At 42.5% G+C, this 20067-nt stretch overlaps 1 protein-coding gene across 2 annotated transcripts in view; it reads left to right on the top strand.

Moving 5' to 3' along the window:
* Window positions 1-20067, top strand: part of uvssa (UV-stimulated scaffold protein A) — a 101408-nt gene that overhangs the window by 32177 nt on the left and 49164 nt on the right. For both annotated transcript variants that reach the window (XM_056600274.1, XM_056600275.1), the window contains 2 exons: window positions 3909-4029; window positions 14652-14847. In XM_056600274.1, coding sequence (XP_056456249.1) covers window positions 3909-4029; window positions 14652-14847 — 317 coding nt within the window. The remainder of the gene's footprint in view (window positions 1-3908; window positions 4030-14651; window positions 14848-20067) is intronic.

The raw sequence follows: 20067 nt of genomic DNA, 5'->3' as shown, positions 1-20067 counted from the left end.
TTGAATTACCACCTAAATGTGTCACATTCAGAAGGAAATTCAGCTTCTGCCGCTTATCAATTAATCGATCATCGATCGATAAGATGAAACAACTATCGATTAATTAATTACTCGATAATTTGCATCCCTAGTGTAAAGTGAGGCTGACTAATGAGGGAAACAATCAGCATTGCCCGCCACCCACGAGCTGACCGGAAGGTTGCTTACGCAAGTTCAGAGGTCACATAATTATGAATTTAAATTCGGACCAATGATATGTTTTAACTGGCATTAAACATCGTTTCGATTATCCAATTGGATGTTATTGCGGTTTTATACATTTAATGTGGATTTTTTTTTTTTCACAAGTCACAACCTCAGCGCAGACACACTTGTGCGCCCCCCTTGCGATCTCTGGCGCCCCCTACTGGGGGGCGCGGACCCCAGGTTGGGAACCACTGGATTAGACAAAAGCGGCCCGAGGATCGAACCCGAGGTACATTGCAGTTAAAGGCCCACTATGCAAGATCGGGCATTTCTTCGCCGTTTTCTTGGTTTGGCACGCACTTTTCTCTACACAGCGTGTAGAAAACACCCGTGGAAACAAAGGAAAGGAATCATACAGGGCTCACAACAAAACGGTCGAGAAAACACAGTTTTACAGGGCTCACAACAAAATGGTTGAGCAAACACATTTGTACAGAGACTATCAACATCAAGAATACCACGAAGACAAAGTTCACCAACGGGTACTTTCAATTTCAAAAGCAACACGGCCAAGTCGGCGTCTGATTTGCAGTCTTTTTCTTTCAGTTCACGCTATTCCTGAAAAGCTTGCCCAACGTTTACTCGTGTCTGGCCTCTCTGTCGGTCAGTCTCCCTTTTCTCTTCTTCTGTTCCTCCAACATTGGGTTTCTCTCTTTTCTAGTCGGCTGATCTATGATGAATGTAACAATCCCTTAGTTACTTGTGTTTATATGTTTATATCGAGCCGGTTCCGTGTTTGGGGGTCTGTGCTGTAAAGCAATTCGTAGAGTGGGCGGCGGGTCGCCGGCAGAAACCTATTCCCTTTCTCCGCCAAGATGCGCAAGGGGGAGTCGAAACAACGAACAATCGAACAAAAATGTATAATAGAACCATCGCAATGCCTGTTATATTAAGGTAAATCAAGCCAAAAAAGTTGCATAGTTCCCCTTTTCAGGTCCAACTTCTTTTTATTCTTCTTTTGTTCCACCGACAGTCGCCTCTTGGGTCCCTTATCAGTCGATTGATCCATGATGAATGCAACAATTGCCTCACAACTGGCTGTTTATATCTAGCCTGTGCCATGTTTGGGGGTGTGTCTGGTGTGCCGTAAAGCATTTTCGAAACTACAATCTGACTACATTTTCGAGGCGCGATTGGATACTTCCGCTGCGTCACATCCGGATTGTGTCGGTCCGAACAGAGCAAGTTGCATCTGCGCTTTTTCCTTGGAGAGGCGACATGGGGCAATGACACACCCACCAAACGACCCAGAAATGGATGCAGGACCATCAGAATAACTCTCAACCTGCATAATTAATGTAATTTTGGCAAAAAAAGTTGCATAGTGGGCCTTTAAAGGGCGTAGGTGTTGCGGTAAAATTTCAAATAGACACAAAAGAATTCCATTCTATGCTCTAAATAGGACCTAAGCCAGCTGATGACAATGCCATAGAGGCCCACACAGTGCTCAAGTCTATGCAGTAGTATGCTGTGGTCAACGGAATCAAAAGCTGCACTGAGATCCAACAGCATCAGAACTGTGGTTCTGCCAGAGTCATTGTTCAGCCTAATATCATTTACTACTTTTATGAGGGCTGTTTCAGTGCCATGATAATGCCTAAAACCTGACTGGTTGAGATCAAAGCAGCAAGTGGAAGTCAGGAAAGCAGACACTTGATTAAAGACAATTTTTTCAATAGTTTTGCAGATAAAAGGTAAGTTTGATATGGGCCTGTAGTTGGAGGACAGACCCATCCTGATGGTTCTTTTTAAGTAGTGGCCATTTTAAAGGACTTGGGAAATATGCCGGTCAGTAATGAAGTATTGATTATCAAAAGCACATCAGTTGCTATTAGGTAAGGCACGGATTTGAAGAAGTCAGACGTAGAAGAACTTTGGTTTCGTGCAGTTTTTTTCCAGAGTGTCAAAGTCAATAGGGCTGAAATTAGACATGCGTAGTGTTGGACATTACTGGGAGCAGTTAGTGGTTCATTATGAGTAATCCTATGCGATGTGAATAAAATCTGCTGTCTAATGTTCTTTACTTTGCTTGTAAAAAAAGATGCAAATTCATTGCATTTATCAACTGAGAGTAGCTCAGGTGCAAGATGAGGGGAGGGATTCGTAAACTTGATGATATTCGAGAAATAAGATTGTCTTGCTTTACAAATTACGGAGTTGTATTTGTATAATGTCTCTTTATGGATTTGATAGTCAGTGTTGAGTTTGGATTTGCGCCATTTCCTTTCTGATCTCCTACATTATTTTTCATGCAGTTTAACCGACAGGTTGTTAGTCCATGGGGCCTTCTGTTTGCCTGTGGATTTTTTCAGTTTTGATCGAGCAATGTCAACCCACTATATATATAGTGTAAGCTATATAATATATATTCAAGCAATAGATCGCGACAGGCTGTGGTATGTGCTCATTATACCACTGTCAAAAGTCAAAATAGCTGTTTTATTAAAGAATACAAAAAAGTAGTCCCTCCTGGCTGCCTTCAAAATGCACGACGGTCGCTATGCAACACTCTTTAGCGTCCCTCCGAGAGAAGGCTCGGCTAGAGCGGTTCGCCGGCAATATATCCTATGGAGCAGTTCACTCACCGTGTGCCTAAGCTTTCGTTAGTCTCCATCACCTTGCTCACTCCCGGAGTAACAACATTTACACCCTCTCCATCATTCAACATATTTTTAGGCTTCAGTGAACTGCGCTATTGCTTTAATACAACTACTTTTATGGTTTGTAACCGTTTCTACTTCCAGGCGCGGAGTGATGACTTTCACAAAATGGGGGCAAAATTGGGCGTCATAGCAGTTATGTATACACTCATTATACAACAGTTAGGAACCAATGAGATCGCTGGATATAAGCCACCCGTTGTATAAATATATATATAGTATATATACAATACAATATATACATATCATATATATACTAGAGCTGTCAGTTAAACGCGTTATTAACGGCGTTAACGCAAACCAAATTTAACGGCGTTAAAAATGTTATCGCGCGATTATCGCAATTATTTTATAAAAAATAATATAGATATATATTTTTTTTTTTTCTTTGGCTCAAAACAAAGAAGCAGTAGCCTGACTGCTATGTTCAAATGACATTTGTTCAAAGCAGTCGTTTAATTGCACTATAGGCTCTTTTTTTGTATCGTCCTGTTTTGATCAGTGTATATGCCAATGTTGTTATCAATAAAAAATCATTTGCACAAGGCAAGCCGATGCACCATGTTGATAAGAGAATTAAAATGAGAAGAATTATGGGACAAAAAAATCAAGGGATATTTAGCATAGAAAAATAATTTGTGATTAATCGCGATTAATTAGAGTTAACTATGACATTAATGCGATTAATCACGATTAAATATTTTAATCGCTTGACAGCTCTAATATATACTATATAGCCTATATACTAAAGAGTGTGCAGGAGAGTGAAAAATATACTTGTGGGTTGTTTAAAGGAGGATAATAAATGATCAAACAAATCAGGCCAACTGTTTGAACAAATTATGACTTTAAAAAAGTAAAATAATTTATTATTGTTATGTATAATTATTATTTTTGTGACACTGGATTAACGGTCGCTCCCCCAACTCAGTGTGATTGATTCCCCCCTGGGATCAATAAGATGATCAGATGTTGTCTGCCCCACACTTCTTCTGTCTTCAGACTCGGGCCACTGCAGACGTTGAGGAGGATGATGAAGAGGAGGATGAGGATGACTTTGAGGAAGTTCCAGAGAAGGAAGGGTTTGAACCCCACATTCCTGACCACCTTAGAGAAGAGTACGGTGAGTCTAACACACACACTCACACACACTCACACACACACACACACACACACACACACACACACACACACACACACACACACACACACACACACACACACACACACACACACACACACACACACACACACACACACACACAATCTTAAATATGCTAGCCTCTGCTAATGGATTGTCCATGTTTACAATAGGAATGGTTGTGTTTTATTATGTTTTATATATATTATTTTTCTGTTTTGGAAGTGCTTTTATGTTTTCCTCCTTTAAGTAATCAGTCGTAATGATTACCAGTGCCCTAATCCTTTAAATCGAAGACACGCTCTGACCAGAACCCTCACAGCCTTCCGAGATGTGTGGAGCCCAGGGGTTAGCCTGGGACCTTTTTTAAATTGTTTTATTTGAAGAAGTTAAGGCTTTTAAATAACCTTCTTGGATACGTCAACACTGTTTGGGGCCTTTTCTGTCGGGTTGCAGCAGATCAGAGTTGGATCACAGATCAAAGTTCTCGTTGATCCCCTGATTCTATTTCACTGTCGCTCTGATCTCTATCATCACTCTTTGAGGACAGGTTGTTGCAGTGTACTGCAGAATATAAGGATTTTATCTATCCTAATTTCACCTAGGGCTGGGCGATTAATCGAATTTCGATTTTAGCGTCAAACGATCACATAATTAACATCTTTTAATATAAATTTTTTTTGAACAGCTGGATATATATCTGTACATTATGTTAGATTTGAACATTTTCTTTTGGACCATTTTGTGTATTTCAAAGTTCTCAGTTACAAAGTATTTTTGAGAGAGACATGAGGAATAAATACATCATGTCTTCAAACTCAAAAAATAATCTTCTGAATAATCGTGAATTCAATGTGGACCAAAATAATCATGATTATAATTTTTTCCATAATCTAGCAGCCCTAATATGACCAATCTTGTTCAATTTAATGGTTTACAAAGCAATGGCAGCCTTTTAAAAATAGCTTGTGTTTTAATGCTTACACAGGTTAAATAAAGAAAATGATCGAGTTATCGAGTATTGATAGTGATCAGACTTATCTAAATAGGATATTTCATCAATATTAGCAGTTCTATTCAGTCAATGCTAAGTCATTGTTGAAACCAGGTTGCCATGGTGTAGCCCGGGGCCTTGTCTTGAGGATCTTTCGCTCCAGTATGAAACAGCTTCTCTTGGCTTGTCTTTCTTTCTGTGTTGAAGTCGTATTCCAGTGTGATCCACTGCCGTTAAGGTCAGTTAGAGGTCAAATGTCCACATCATTATCCATCTCTGGGTGTTCTTGCTATTTCAGCCACACATTATGTTTCGTGTTATTATGTTTCGTAAGATTATATAATATATAGATATCTGTATCATATATAGTATATAGTATAACAGGGAAAAGCTGTGTGCGCCTTTGGATGATATCATGAATCTTAACGACTGCGTCGGGTTCTCGGACGTCTCTGGTCCTTCCACATCAATCTGAAGTCCAGATTGAACAACGACATGGAGGAGAAAGGGATTCTTGCCGTTTGCGGCTCCCGGTGCTCCTCCGGCGAGGAGGTGCAGGAGGTCCTGCCGGCCCCCGGAACTGAGCTCCCGGTCCCTGCCGGAGGAGCTCCAGGAGTCCGCAAACGTCAACAATCCCTTTCTCCTCCATGTCGTGGTTCAATTGTAATGAGTTACGGAAGAGGCAGTGAAATAAGTATTGCTTAGACAGCGATTTATTAGATGCCACCGCTAATAAACCGTTGGAACACACACAAAACCGGCAACCACGGCAACGCCGGTAACCACATCAAATCCTGCAAAGCCGAATCCTCTCGAGAGCTCCCCGCTATGGCCCACCCCCGTCTCCCAATCCCTGTGACCCTACAATATTATTAGGTGAGTGCTGCATGCAGCGCTCAACTGTTGTTCTTCTTAGATTTTTTTCTTTCTTTCTTTCTTTCTTTCTTTCTTTCTTTCTTTCTTTCTTTCTTTCTTTCTTTCTTTCTTTCTTATTCTCTAGAAACTTTGGGACCTATCTCCTTCCTTCACCTAGAGACTCCATTCAAATTGTAAAATGTTCATATTAGCTTGGAATCGCGCTCTTCTTTTCATATTTTTTTTATATTTTATACTTTTTAAGATATTCTACTTTTAAAATACTATCTTTTTTTAAACATGGGAGTCAATGCGAGGTACTTCAACAGTATAAGACGTAACTAAATCAATTCTCAACTGTTTATCTTCGTTCAAACCATTTAACAAATCTACACACTTGTATCTTCTATAATATCCAAACAGAATTTCGATATCATTTAAACTTGATTCATAATCACAGTTTTAGTTTCATACCGGCTTCGTTTTCAGTTGGTCTCATTGATTTACATTTACGCTGGAGGAGGAAGTTCATCATTATTGCCAGATTGGGCGTTTTCCCCGCCGGATTGGGCTACTTTTGGAGGACGTTCAGGCAGAGTTGCCAGATTGGGCGGTTTTTCTCGCTCTATTGGGCTACTTTTAACCACGCACTGGTTTGCTATTCTCTTAAACACACACACACACACACACACACACACACACACACACACACACACACACACACACACACACACACACACACACACACACACACACACACCTGTGCAGGGCAATACATTTGACCTTTCAGATTCTAAAGTTCAATTCATTTTACATTTCTGCACTTTTAGCAATGCGCTTTTCCTTCAGCTGTCACTTTATTTGTTTCCAACCATTTACATTTTCTTAAATGGTGTGCAAGTTTACATTATTTACTCCATTTAGAATTTTGCACTTTGGTTCAAATCCCTTCACTTGATTTAAGCCATTTATCTCATCTCATCTCATCTTCATCCGCTTATCCGGGGTCGGGTCGCGGGGGGAGCAGCTCAAGGAGGGGGCCGCCGAGACTTCCCTTTCCCAGGCCACATTGACCAGCTCTGATGGGGGGATCACAGAGGCGTTCCCAGGCCAGTGTGGAGATATAATCTCTCCACCTAGTCCTGGGTCTTCCCCGAGGTCTCCTCCCCATTGGACGTGCCTGAAACACCTCCCAAGGGAGGCATCCTTACCAGATGCCCGAACCACCTCAGCTGTCTCCTTTCTAAGTAAAGGAGCAGCGGCTCTATTCCGAGTTCCTCACGGATGGCTTAGCTTCTCACCCTATCCCTAAGGGAGACGCCAGCCACCCTTCTGAGAAAACTCATCTCGGCCGCTTGTGCCCGCGATCTCGTCCTTTCGGTCATCACCCAACCCTCATGACCATAGATGAGGATAGGAACGAAGATCGACCGGTAGATCGTGAGCTTTACCTTGCGGTTCAGCTCTCTTTTCGTAACAACGGTGCGGTAAAGCGAACGCAATACCGCCCCCGCTGCTCCGATTCTCCGGCCAATCTCATGCTCCATCGTACCCTCACTCGCGAACAAGACCCCGAGGTACTTGAACTCCTTCAATTGGGCTAAGGACTCATTTCCTACCTGGAGTAAGCAATCCACCGGTTTCCTGCTAAGAGTCATGGCCTCAGATTTAGCGGTGCTGATCCTCATCCCAGCCGCTTCACACTCGGCCGACAGCCGATCCAGTGAGTGCTGAAGGTCACAGGCCGATGATCCAATGAGGACCACATCATCTGCAAAAAGCAGTGACGAGATCCTCAAAGTGTTCCTTCCAACGTCCGACGACCTCCTCAGTTGAGGTCAACAGAGTCCCATCCTCACTGTACACAGCTTGGATGGTTCCCTGTTTCCCCCTCCTGAGGTGCCGGATAGTCTTCCAGAAACACTTTGGTGCCGAGCGAAAGTCCTTCTCCATGGCCTCTTCCAACTTCTCCCACACCTGCTGCTTAGCCTCCGACACGGCAGCAGCTGCAGCCCTTCGAGCCTGTCGGTACCCTGCAACCGAGTCAGGAGTCCTCCAGGATATCATATCCCGGAAGGCCTCCTTCTTCAATCAGACGGCTTCCCTGACCACCGGTGTCCACCACGGTGTCAAAGGGTTACCGCCCCTTGAGGAGCCTAAGACCCTGAGGCCACAGCTAGCCGCCACAGCTTCAGCAATGGAGGCTTTGAACACCGCCCACTCCGGCTCAATGCCCCCCACCTCCACAGGAATGCCAGAAAAACTCAGAGGTGTGAGTTGAAGATACCTAGGACGGGGGCCTCCTCCAGACGTTCCCAATTCACCCGCACTACACGTTTGGGCTTACCAGGTCTATCCGGAAATTTCTCCCATTCCCTGATCCAACTCACCACCAGATGGTGGTCGGTTGACAGTTCCGCCCCTCTATTAACCAGAGTGTCCAAAACATGCGGCCTCAGATCAGATGACACGATCACAAAATTGATCATCGATCTTCGGCCTAGGGTAATCTGGTACCAGGTACACTTATGAGCACCCTTATGTTTGAACATGGTGTTCGTAAGGGATAATCCATGACTAGCACAGAAGTCCAATAACAAACGACCGCTCGGGTTTAGATCAGGGAGGCCGTTCCTCCCCACCACACCTCTCCAGGTGTCTCCATCGTTGCCCACATGGGCATTGAAGTCTCCCAGCAGAACTACGGAGTCCCCTACTGGAGCCCCATACAGGACTCCATTCAGGGTCTCCAAGAAGGCTGAGTACTATGAACTGCTGTTTGGTTCATACGCACAAACAACAGTCAAGAGTTTTCCCCCCTACAACCCTTAGGCGTAGGGAGGCGACCCTCTTGTCTACCGGGGTAGACTCCAACACCGCGGCGCTCAGCCGGGGATTTATGAGTACGGTACCAGGGCTGAGACTGTGCGTGGAGGTAAGCCCCACCAGATCTAACTGATAGCGCTCCACATCACTCTCCGGTTCCTTTCCCCACAGCGAGGTGACGTTCCACGTCCCCAGAGCCAGCTTCTGCCGCCCGGCACTGGTCCGTCGAGACCCCTGACCTTCGCTGCCACCCATGTGGCCGCGCACCCGACCCCAACGGGTCTTCCCACAGGTGGTGGGTCCATGGGATGAAGAGAGGGGGGATGCCACGTAGTTTGTTCGAGCTGTGCCCGACCGGGCTCCGTGGCAAACCCGGCCACCAGGCGCTCGCCATTTATGTCTTAATCTATGTGGCTTTATTAGAAAATATTTTCAAACTCACTTTATACTACAGCATTCACGCATTTTCTGCAGGAAATGCATTTTCTAGTATTATAAAGATATTTTTACATTATATCATCTTATATTATTTAGATATAGAGCTCCTTGACTCACGGCGGAGCTCCCGGATGTTTCTAGATTAGAATATTTTATAGAACGGGTGATATTATTCAATTCAATTGTATTTGTATAGCCCTTAATCGCATAGTAGGGGATCCCTTCTTCCAGGGATGGTCAGGAGTGCAATGGGTGCCACAATTGACATACAGGTAAATACATGCACATCATATTAAAATGGTGATGGATCCATAATATCGTTGCGATATTATGGATCCTAAACGACTGCGTCGGTTTTTCTGACGTCTCTGCTACTTCCACAACACGTAGAGACTAGCCATGGTTGAGCATGAATTGGCGGTCACAAGAGGAAGCCTCCCTCAAACTCAGGCGAACAAGCGACCAAATAATTTTTCGTTGCGAACGCAGCATAACAACATCGCTGGAAATTCCAGAGTGAAATGACAGCACAGTATTTTTAGCGCCAGAAGCAAATCATCTGTCAGCCAATCAGGAACTGAGGAATCAAACTCACTTACGTTTCAGTCAAACTCTGTCACACACACTACTATACTCTCTCACACACAATACTATTCTCTTTCACAAACACTACTATATTCTCTTGTATAAACAACTATACTCTCTAGGGCTGTCAAAACGAACTTCGCTATTCGAATACAATTCAAATTTTTAAAAAAAGGAGAACATTCGAGTGCGGCAACTAACGTTCAAACTTTTTTTTATTTATTTTTTAGCAAATTTTATTGACAAGTCAAGAATTACATTTAACTTTTGCCTAGCAACGACGCAAATCAAAGTCAACGTCGTGCGTCGTGACGTTGTATGCTTACAAGATGGCGGGGAGCAGCGCGCGAGCAGACACAGAGCTGGAAAGCATAACTCCTAAAAACTTAAAAAGCACCGTGTGGAAAAATGTTGGATTTCCATCGAGAAACGGGAAGATTACATCCAGAGAAACCGTCATTTGCAAATTATGCTGTAAGGCAGAGTTCTTCAACAGGGGGTCCGCGACCCCTAGGGGGTCCGCGGAGGTACTGCAGGGGGGGCGCGAATGTTTTTGTTGATTAGACATTTTTTTTATATTCCCCCCCCTAATTGTTTCCACAAATCGAAATGTCTTTAACTACACATTAACATGAATACAACACATTAGCCGCGTTTAGATGGACACTTTTGATCCGATGGAGAGAGCTTTTCTCTGCCTGCTCCTTCAATTAAGAAGAAGGATAGTTTAATATGAAACACAATTTTATACAATATATAAGTAGGGGGTCCCCGCTCCATCTCTCCGTCAGTTTGGGGGTCCTTGGCCGGGAAAACGTTGAAGACCCCTGCTGTAAGGCATTAAAGTACCACTCGACTACGAGCAACATGAGCGCACACCTCCATTCAGTGCATTACTCGCCTGAAAATCGCCTGCTTATCTTTTCATGAAGAGTTGTCTTTTTGAGACTTAAAATAGCAGTGTGTGTGTGTATTTGAATGATTGAACATCATCTTCTTCATTAAACATCATGGGCCCTATCTTGCATCCGGCGCAAGTGACTTAGTCACTGGCGCAAGTGTCGTTGCTAGTTTACAACTGGCGCAGAGCGTTCTTTTCCCACCAGCGCCACTCGCCAGTAAATTAGGGATTGATCATGCGCCGCAAGGGGCGGTTCGGCGGAAGGAGGAGGCGTGTTCTGGCGCAAACGGTATTTTGCCGTCTCTGAATACCATTGCGCTACTGACCAGGAAATACCTGGTTTAAAGTCAGTGGCGCGTTGTTCAGATGCTATTTTAAGGGCGCATGCATACATGCATACATACATGCGCATGCGATGCATACGGATTGCTTGTGCACCTCGCGCATACACTTTGCTTCTCTCATCTACCTAGCCGCACATTCTTGGTAAATTATTTTCGAAAGAACAGCTGATGCAGCGGTAATAAGTTGTACTTTTAAATCAATGCATCTGCAAACACCGTACAGCAAACACATATTTTCTTGACACAGACATCGTGTAGGCCTACATGCCCATAACTTTTAGGATTGATGAGTAGGCCTATTTGATCGTGAAAAACATTGTTTTACCGCGCGTGAGTGTTAAAAAGAATGAATGAATGCGGGCGCGCGTGTGTGCTCTGTAAGGCGCCCAGTTTCCACTTCATTTAAATTTAATTTGCATGGTATTTCTTATCCTTACCAGATGCCCGAACCACCTCAGCTGACTCCTTTCTAAGTAAAGGAGCAGCGGCTCTAATCCGAGTTCCTCACGGATGGCTGAGCTTCTCACCCTATCCCTAAGGGAGACGCCAGCCACCCTTCTGAGAAAACTCATCTCGGCCGCTTGTACCCGCGATCTCGTCCTTTCGGTCATCACCCAACCCTCATGACCATAGGTGAGGATAGGAACGAAGATCGACCGGTAGATCGAGAGCTTTGCCTTGCGGCTCAGCTCTCTTTTCGTAACAACGGTGCGGTAAAGCGAACGCAATACCGCCCCCGCTGCTCCGATTCTCCGGCCAATCTCACGCTCCATAGTTCCCTCACTCGCGAACAAGACCCCGAGGTACTTGAACTCCTTCACTTGGGCAAACTAAACACGTAACGCATAATACAATCAATGGCAATGTCTATTACCGCGGGGACACATGCATATTAGGATAGCATACAATACTGATAAGAAACAATGTTTATAATGTATTGCGTATATCATTAAATAGAACCAAAGTTACCGCATATCATATGTTATAGCCTATCATACGTTTTCTTTGCCGAAATTTATTTGAGGACTCAGTATTTCTGAAGTTGTGGAAGAAAACCCCTTATTCCATGTGTGAATTAGGCCATATTATTTGGCAATAAACTAAGCCATTTGCAGTTTTAAATTCTCGGAGACTCCAGACGCGCTGTCAAAATATCAACTCGTCCGATTCAAATGCGCTCATGGCTCTTAAAGGGGATGGGAGCTGGCACTCTCATTGGTTTGTTGCACGTTACACCCAAACCACACCTACGGGTAATTAGGCTGCTTCAGACCAACCCTTTTGACACTTGCGCCGCGGCGCAAGCGTCATTTATCCGCCTGTAAAATAGCGATAGCGCCGTAGAACCGCCCACAAAGCTACTTGCGCTTTGCGCTTCCCACTTGCGTTTCAGACCGTTAAAATAGGGCCCCATTGCTTGAATATTTCTGGCGTTATATCTTACCTATTTATATAAGTTTTGTATTAATTTGGTAAAACTTGTTGCAAATGTTGCATAACAGATTTGGTTGACGCGCCCTCTAGTGGACGCGGGACGTAGGCCTAATAATAAGATGGTATCGGTGTATATAATGATATAATTAAAAAAAAACATTAAAATATTTGAATATTATTCGAATATTCAACATAAGAAGCATTAGAAATTCAAATATGATTTGAGGGGAGGATTGACAGCCCTCTCTCACATACAATACTATACTCTCTCACATACACTACTATTCTCTCTCACATACACTACTATCCTCTCACATACCCAACTATACTCTCTCACATACACGACTATACACTCTTATACCTACATGTAAAAGGAGTATAATAGTGTGTGTGTATGAGTATAGTGGTGTATATGCGAGATTATAATGGTGCGTGTGTGTGTGCATGCATGCATGTATGTGTGTACACATGCGCATATGACTGTACGTGTGCGTGTACATGCAATGTTGTTAGCACTTGTACTTCTCTGTTGTCACTGCTTTAGCTTGTTTGTAGGTGGGATTGTGAACTTTATTTCCTCATAGATTGGACCACATCGCCGTCTCCTAGACGGAGACGTGCTGGTGTCATCGGGAGGAGACGGCAACCAGTGGCGTCACCAGGCTGTTTTATTCGGGGCTAAAGCCCCGGATCTAATTTGATTAGCCCCGAATATTTTTTGTTAAAAAAAGAAAAAATATATATATATATAATTTTTTTTTTTTTTTTTTTTTTTGCTGCATGCAGAGCCTGTGCTATATCCGCACGTCGCACATGCCCCCATTTGTTAGGACTCTTGCGTAGCTTACTGCTAGGAATTTCTGTTCTGCTGCTCAAGATTTTAAGCCATGTATTTATGAACTTGCATTGAAGAAAATATATCATTTTTTTGTGGTCTGTAAATAGGCCAATCTATGAGACTAAATAGCATGCCAATATTGATGACTGATTGTGTCAAGTGTCTAAGGATGAATGCTAACATGATTTGTTTCCAACTTTTGCCTTAAGTTACAATTTAGCTAACTAACTAGCTGCTGCCCTTTTCAATTCCAATGCTGGCTGTCATTTCATTACCAATGTTAAGTGTCATAAATAGTTAACACGGGTGCTGATTCATGATTCTCTAAAAAAGAAATAGCCAAAACATGTGATATGTTTTCAATTTGCAGAAAGTTTTGAAAAATCCAGGATGCCTGAGAGCCTTACTGCATTATATTCCATAATAGTTATTTCTTTAGGAACACTGAATGTTGTCTTTTCCTTCACAGAAAAAAAAATATTCCCACTATAAAATGATGCAGAAAAGGCACAGATAGATGAATAAAAATCCACCAGAATGCAGGAAATTAAGTGTTTGACGCTCAAACATTTCTGGGGGAGCACCCCCATACCCCCCACCTATAATTTGTCCCCCAAAATGTTGAAATGAAACCTAGCCTATATGACCCTGTACGCAGGTTGTATACAATATATCCATAGATATGTTGTTTTTACTTTTTGGATTAAAAAGAAAGCATGTCAGCAAACTCCATGTCGGCCCTTAGTATGATTATCATTTCATCATAGAGTGGTCCTTTGTGAAAATGAGTTTGACACACCTGATATAGGTAATGTAAGGTCTGTCTCACTTGTATTAATTTTACTCTGAAATAACTTGAATGGAACTTTAGATGTCTGGGGATAAGCAGCAGTCAGGTAGCTATTCAAAGCTGTAATTACCTGCCTATTTTGTTTATTTAGGAAAAAATGCATGCGCAATAAAGTATACAACAAAATTTGCCACACGCGCACTGTCCTATTCCCTCTTGGGCTAAGCCCCGGATGTTTCAGAAACCTAGAAACGCCCCTGACGGCAACATCAGGGTTTAGTTCAGCCTGCTCGTAGTGAGGGAGGGGCACCGTCTGCAGCACAGAGCGTGGGGGGGGGGGGGGGGGGGGGGGACAGTCTGACCATGGCCAGGAGGTGGGATGGGCCTTGAGTTGGTTGAAGAAAACCCGAGCGGCTGCAGAAGTACCTCACTCTCTGCTTGGCTCAGTTTGTGTTTCCACAAATCTACAAAAAAATTAATTGTAATCTTGTGAACTTGAATTCTGAATCTATCAAATCAACAAACCCATCAAAGTAACTTCAAGCTAGCCAGTGACTAAGTGAAGCCAGCATTCTTCTTTATGTTTTTTCCATACACAGGTCTTGAACCCTCAGCATCCACCTCTGCAGCACCACCCACCCAGAGAGCTCTACCTAAGAGGCCGGCCCCAGTGGTCTCCCCCTCCACCACCGCTAGACGGCTGAGGAGGAGGCTGGAGGAGGAGAGGGATCCTACCTGTGCGGCCGCCACACTGCATCTCTTGAAAGGACAAATGCGTCCCTGCACAGGCCCAAGGTGAGAGAGGGTTCTGTCATCAACCATTTGTTCCACACACACAACAGTTATTGTTCTCTTTTCAAAGACTCACTCGCCAGCCTTTGAGTCGAGCATCAGTAGATATCCTTTTGGCGGGGGCGTCATTCCTTCCTCGCCTTCAACTATGTGCCTTAATTCAAACCCTTCCTTTTACAGTCCCCTAATTACTAGGTATTTACCCGGTACATACATGGTAAATCATAGTGTATTACTGGGTAATTACCACAGGTAATAATAAGGTAAATACAGAGGTAGTTACCCAGCAAATACATGATAAATCATAGTGTATTACTGGGTAATTACCACTGGTAATAAGAAGGTAAATACAGAGGAATTATCCGGTAAATTATAGTGTATTACTGTGTAATTACCACTGGTAATAAGAAGGTAAATACAGAGGAATTACAGCTGAAGTACTAAGTAAAACCTCCACTATTACCCATCAACTCAACTAAGTAGCGTGTAGTTGTAACTGTTTTAGGTTGGTAATAACTCCGATATTGTGTACTTCCTAGGAAATTAGGCAACCAATTCTTATAAACACCTATTATCCAAGGTTTATGTTGTTAACAGCCCAAATTTAATGATGTACTATCTAGAAATTAGCATAGTGCTTTCCAATTAAATACTTTTTCTTAGTTATTATTCGTAGCTGCACCCATTTAGAAAGGGTTTATTCGATTTACCACTATGGAATTACTTACCTGGTAACAACCTCTGCAGGAACAGTTTTCCTCTAGTGTTATGGTACATCTTCTTAAATACTGGGTACAAAGCCGTTTGTTTCCATGGTATTACCAGGTTCTTACCATATAATTTATAATAGATACATTCCATTATCCATGCAGTCAACACAAACTTGTACCATGTACGTTCGGCGACGTTACCAAGTAAAACACGACAATTTACCCAGTAATTAAGCTGAAACTGTACTGTAAAAGGAAGCCTTGTTTGTTTCCATGGTATTACCAGGTTCTTACCATATAATTTGTAATACATTATTCCCTTTTCCATGCAGTCAACACAAACTTGTACTATGTACGTTTTGCGACGTTACCAAGTAAAACACGACAATTTACCCAGTAAGTAAGCTGAAACTGTACTGTAAAAGGAAGCCTAGTTTGTTTCCATGGTATTACCAGGCTCTTACCATATAAGTTGTAACTGGTTATTCCCTTTTCCATGCAATCAACACAAACTATATATGTTCTGCAACATCGTTCACCAGTAGTTAAGCACTTTAATTGTTGTTATAAAACCCCAAACCACTGTTGATGAAAGGCATATTAAAATTAAACAAAATCAAAGGCTTATCTTTCAAACAATGCATATCTCACAAACAGGCACTGAACACTGAAGAAATCGGACAAAAAAAAGAGCCGTCCACATCAACTCAATTTAAATGTTACTGATGGTGTTTTCATAAAACACATGACATTGTTATGGCAAGTGACCACAAGGAAGACTGCTTCAACCTCTTCAATTTGAATAAGTGGTGAATGCCATGCAGCAATCTGCCTATGGGAGCATCTTTGTGGTCATTCGCAAACCAATGAGTCCACTCGATGAATGAGAGATGACTCTTTAGTGTCTTCTCTGTGAGGTATCCCTGCAGTCTCCACATCTGGGATTTGAAGGCTGACCAAGACCTGACCAGGTACCTCCAAATCTCCCCTTCCATACTGTAATAAAGAATCAGAAGACAAGAAAATAAACATTAGGACTGTCAATTAATGAACATTTCTAGAACATGTAGAACTCAAAGATTATTTTGTTTATTAGTTAAAAAAGGATGTTGGTCCTCTGGCCATTGTGTTTGGTCATATTGAAAAGAGAAAAAGGCATAGCCATAAATACAGTTAATAGGACGGGAGGGGACAGGCTGTTAGCTCCGGTTAGCACTTTAGCATCGAGCTGGCGGAGCTTCTGTCATTCAAATAACTCGGACATGTTGTTTAAAACCTATAACACCCAATTTATTAAAATATCCAGATTTAATCGGGCTCTCTCCCATAAGTACAGTTAATAGGACGGGAAGAGACAGGCTCGGTTAGCCCCGGTTAGCGCGATGCTAAAGAGCAGCTCTACCGGAGCATGCCACCTCAACAGGTGCAAGTTAGCCTCCGGTTTGATATTCGCCGGATATTCGGTTTACCACCCAATCGGATTCCTCAACATAAGTGCAATACATTACGGGCTTAGTATGTTGAGGACGGTTTAGGACGGCGTATCGCGGAAATCACAAACACATGTTGTCGCCATCGATGTCTGTGCAACAACGTCATTTACGTTCTGCCTGCTACCTGTTTTAGGGACCGTTAACAAGTTACACTCACCGACTGGTGGCAGAGACGTTACCATGGAATTGTTTCTGGAAATAAATCATATAAAATAACACAAAAATCACTAAAAAATACATTTTGTCACCTGATTGTAGTAGTAGTTGCCAATGGTGGGCTGCTACTTACTGCAGGTAACTTTGCTAATATATTGCATTATTGTTAAACGGGATGCAATTAATAATTTCAAATATAGTTTAGTCGATTTTTGTCGAATATTAAACTATTAACTGCATTATGATGAACTATATTGCAATATATTTGTGTGATTAATTTCCTGAAACAATTCCATGGTAACGTCTCTGCCACCAGTCGGTGAGTGTAATTTGCTGACGGTCCCTAAAACAGGTAGCAGCCAGAACGTAAATTACATTGTTGCACAGACATTGGGTGTGTTCGAAACCACCTACTTGCTTCCTACTCTTACTAACTATGACGTCAAATTGAGTAAGCAGAACGTAGTAAGCGAGTTTTAGGTAAGCGAGTAGTATCCGAATGTCTTCTACTTCCGGAAAGATTTTGTGTAAGCATCGCTAGCTTACTAGACGTACTTAACTGCCCCAGAATGCACTGCGTCTATTCAAAAGAACAATGGAAGCAATGGCGCTAAACGGGGAGCCGCAGCAGCAGAGCCCACAGCCATACCGATGTAATTGTTTAATAATTGTTTTTAACATATCACCGCAAATCCTTAGGTTGAAGATGTACTGTGACGTTAAATGTGACGTTTATATATTTATTTATGATATTTATTAACGGCACCCGGCCGGTAGGTTATTGACACTTCATTTGATTCATGTCATCTGAGGTGGTTAAGTAAGAACGGTCTTCCGAACGTCGATTACTCAAAATGGATTACTCAATCATTATTTAAGGATTCGAGTAGTAAGCCAAGTATTAGGTAGTAAGTAGTAATTACTAAGTCATTTCGAACACACCCATCGATTGCGCTGTCACATTAAATTTGTACCGGCTGCCAAATTTGTACCGGGCGCGTCATCCATACGTAGTCCATTCCAAACCTGCCTGTCAGCAGATGATCGCGTCGTCCGTTGCCGGGCAGGTTTCAAAAAACATTCGCGCTCATGTTGCCAAAGACAAAATAACATAATACAGTTAACGGATCGCTAGATAACACTTGTTTTTACTTTATATTTGTATTGTATTTAATTGTTTAATCAAATTTAGCAAGTAAACCGAGTGTTTAAAGCAGGTCAAGGACGAAATAGCACAATACAGATAACGGATCGCTAGATAGAACGTTCGTGAATGTTCGTGAACCTTTCACGTCATTCGACGCGATCGTCCGTTGCCAGGCAACGGACGAAGCGATCATCTGTTGCCAGGCAGATTTGGAGTGGATTACGTATGGATGACGCGCCCGGTACAAATTTGGCAGCCGGTACAGATTTAGTGTGACAGCGCCAACATGTGTTCGTGATTTTCCGCGATACGGTGTCCTAAACCGTCCTCAACATACTAAGCCCGTAATGTATTGCACTTATGTTGATGAATCCGATTGGGTGGTAAACCGAATATCTGGCGAATATCAAACCGGAGGCTAACTTGCACCTGTTGAGGTGGCATGCTCCGGTAGAGCTACTCTTTAGCATCGCGCTAACCGGGGCTAACAGAGCCTGTCTCTTCCCGTCCTATTAACTGTACTTATGGGAGAGAGCCCTATTAAATCCGGATATTTTAATAAATTGGGTGTTACAGGTTTTAAACAACATGTCCGAGTTATTTGAATGACAGAAGCTCCGCTAGCTCGATGCTAAAGGGCTAACCGGAGCTAACAGCCTGTCCCCTCATGTCCTATTAACTGTATTTATGGCTATGCCTTTTTCTCTTTTCAATATGACCAAACACAATGGCCAGAGGACCAGCATCCTTTTTTAACTGATAAACAAAATAATCTTTGAGTTCTACATGTTCTAGAAATGTTCATTAATTGACAGTCCTAATGTTTATTTTCTTGTCTTCTGATTCTTTATTACAGTATGGAAGGGGAGATTTGGAGGTACCTGGTCAGGTCTTGGTCAGCCTTCAAATCCAAGATGTGGAGACTGCAGGGATACCTCACAGAGAAGACACTAAAGAGCCATCTCTCATTCATCGAGTGGACTCATTGGTTTGCGAATGACCACAAAGATGCTCCCATAGGCAGATTGCTGCATGGCATTCACCACTTATTCAAATTGAAGAGGTTGAAGCAGTCTTCAGTCTTTGAAAGATAAGCCTTTGATTTTGTTTAATTTTAATATGCCTTTCATCAACAGTGGTTTGGGGTTTTATAACAACAATTAAAGTGCTTAACTACTGGTGAACGATGTTGCAGAACATATATGGTTTGTGTTGATTGCATGGAAAAGGGAATAACCAATTACAACTTATATGGTAAGAGCCTGGTAATACCATGGAAACAAACAAGGCTTCCTTTTACAGTACAGTTTCAGCTTAATTACTGGGTAAATTGTCGTGTTTTACTTGGTAACGTCGCAGAACGTACATGGTAAAAGTTTGTGTTGAATGCATGGAAAAGGGAATAATGTATTACAAATTATATGGTAAGAACCTGGTAATACCATGGAAACAAACAAGGCTTCCTTTTACAGTACAGTTTCAGCTTACTTACTGGGTAAATTGGTGTGTTTTACTTGGTAACGTCGCAGAACGTACATGGTTCAAGTTTGTGTTGACTGCATGGAAAAGGGAATGTATTACAAATTATAGGGTAAGAACCTGGTAATACCATGGAAACAAACAAGGCTTCCTTTTACAGTACAGTTTCAGCTTAATTACTGGGTAAATTGTCGTGTTTTACTTGGTAACGTCGCAGAACGTACATGGTAAAAGTTTG

Source organism: Gadus chalcogrammus, chromosome 10, assembly GCF_026213295.1.
Source record: "Gadus chalcogrammus isolate NIFS_2021 chromosome 10, NIFS_Gcha_1.0, whole genome shotgun sequence".
Taxonomy (NCBI): domain Eukaryota; kingdom Metazoa; phylum Chordata; class Actinopteri; order Gadiformes; family Gadidae; genus Gadus; species Gadus chalcogrammus.
The sequence above is the reverse complement of the archived record's forward strand: the minus strand, read 5'-3'. Positions and strand labels throughout refer to the sequence as shown.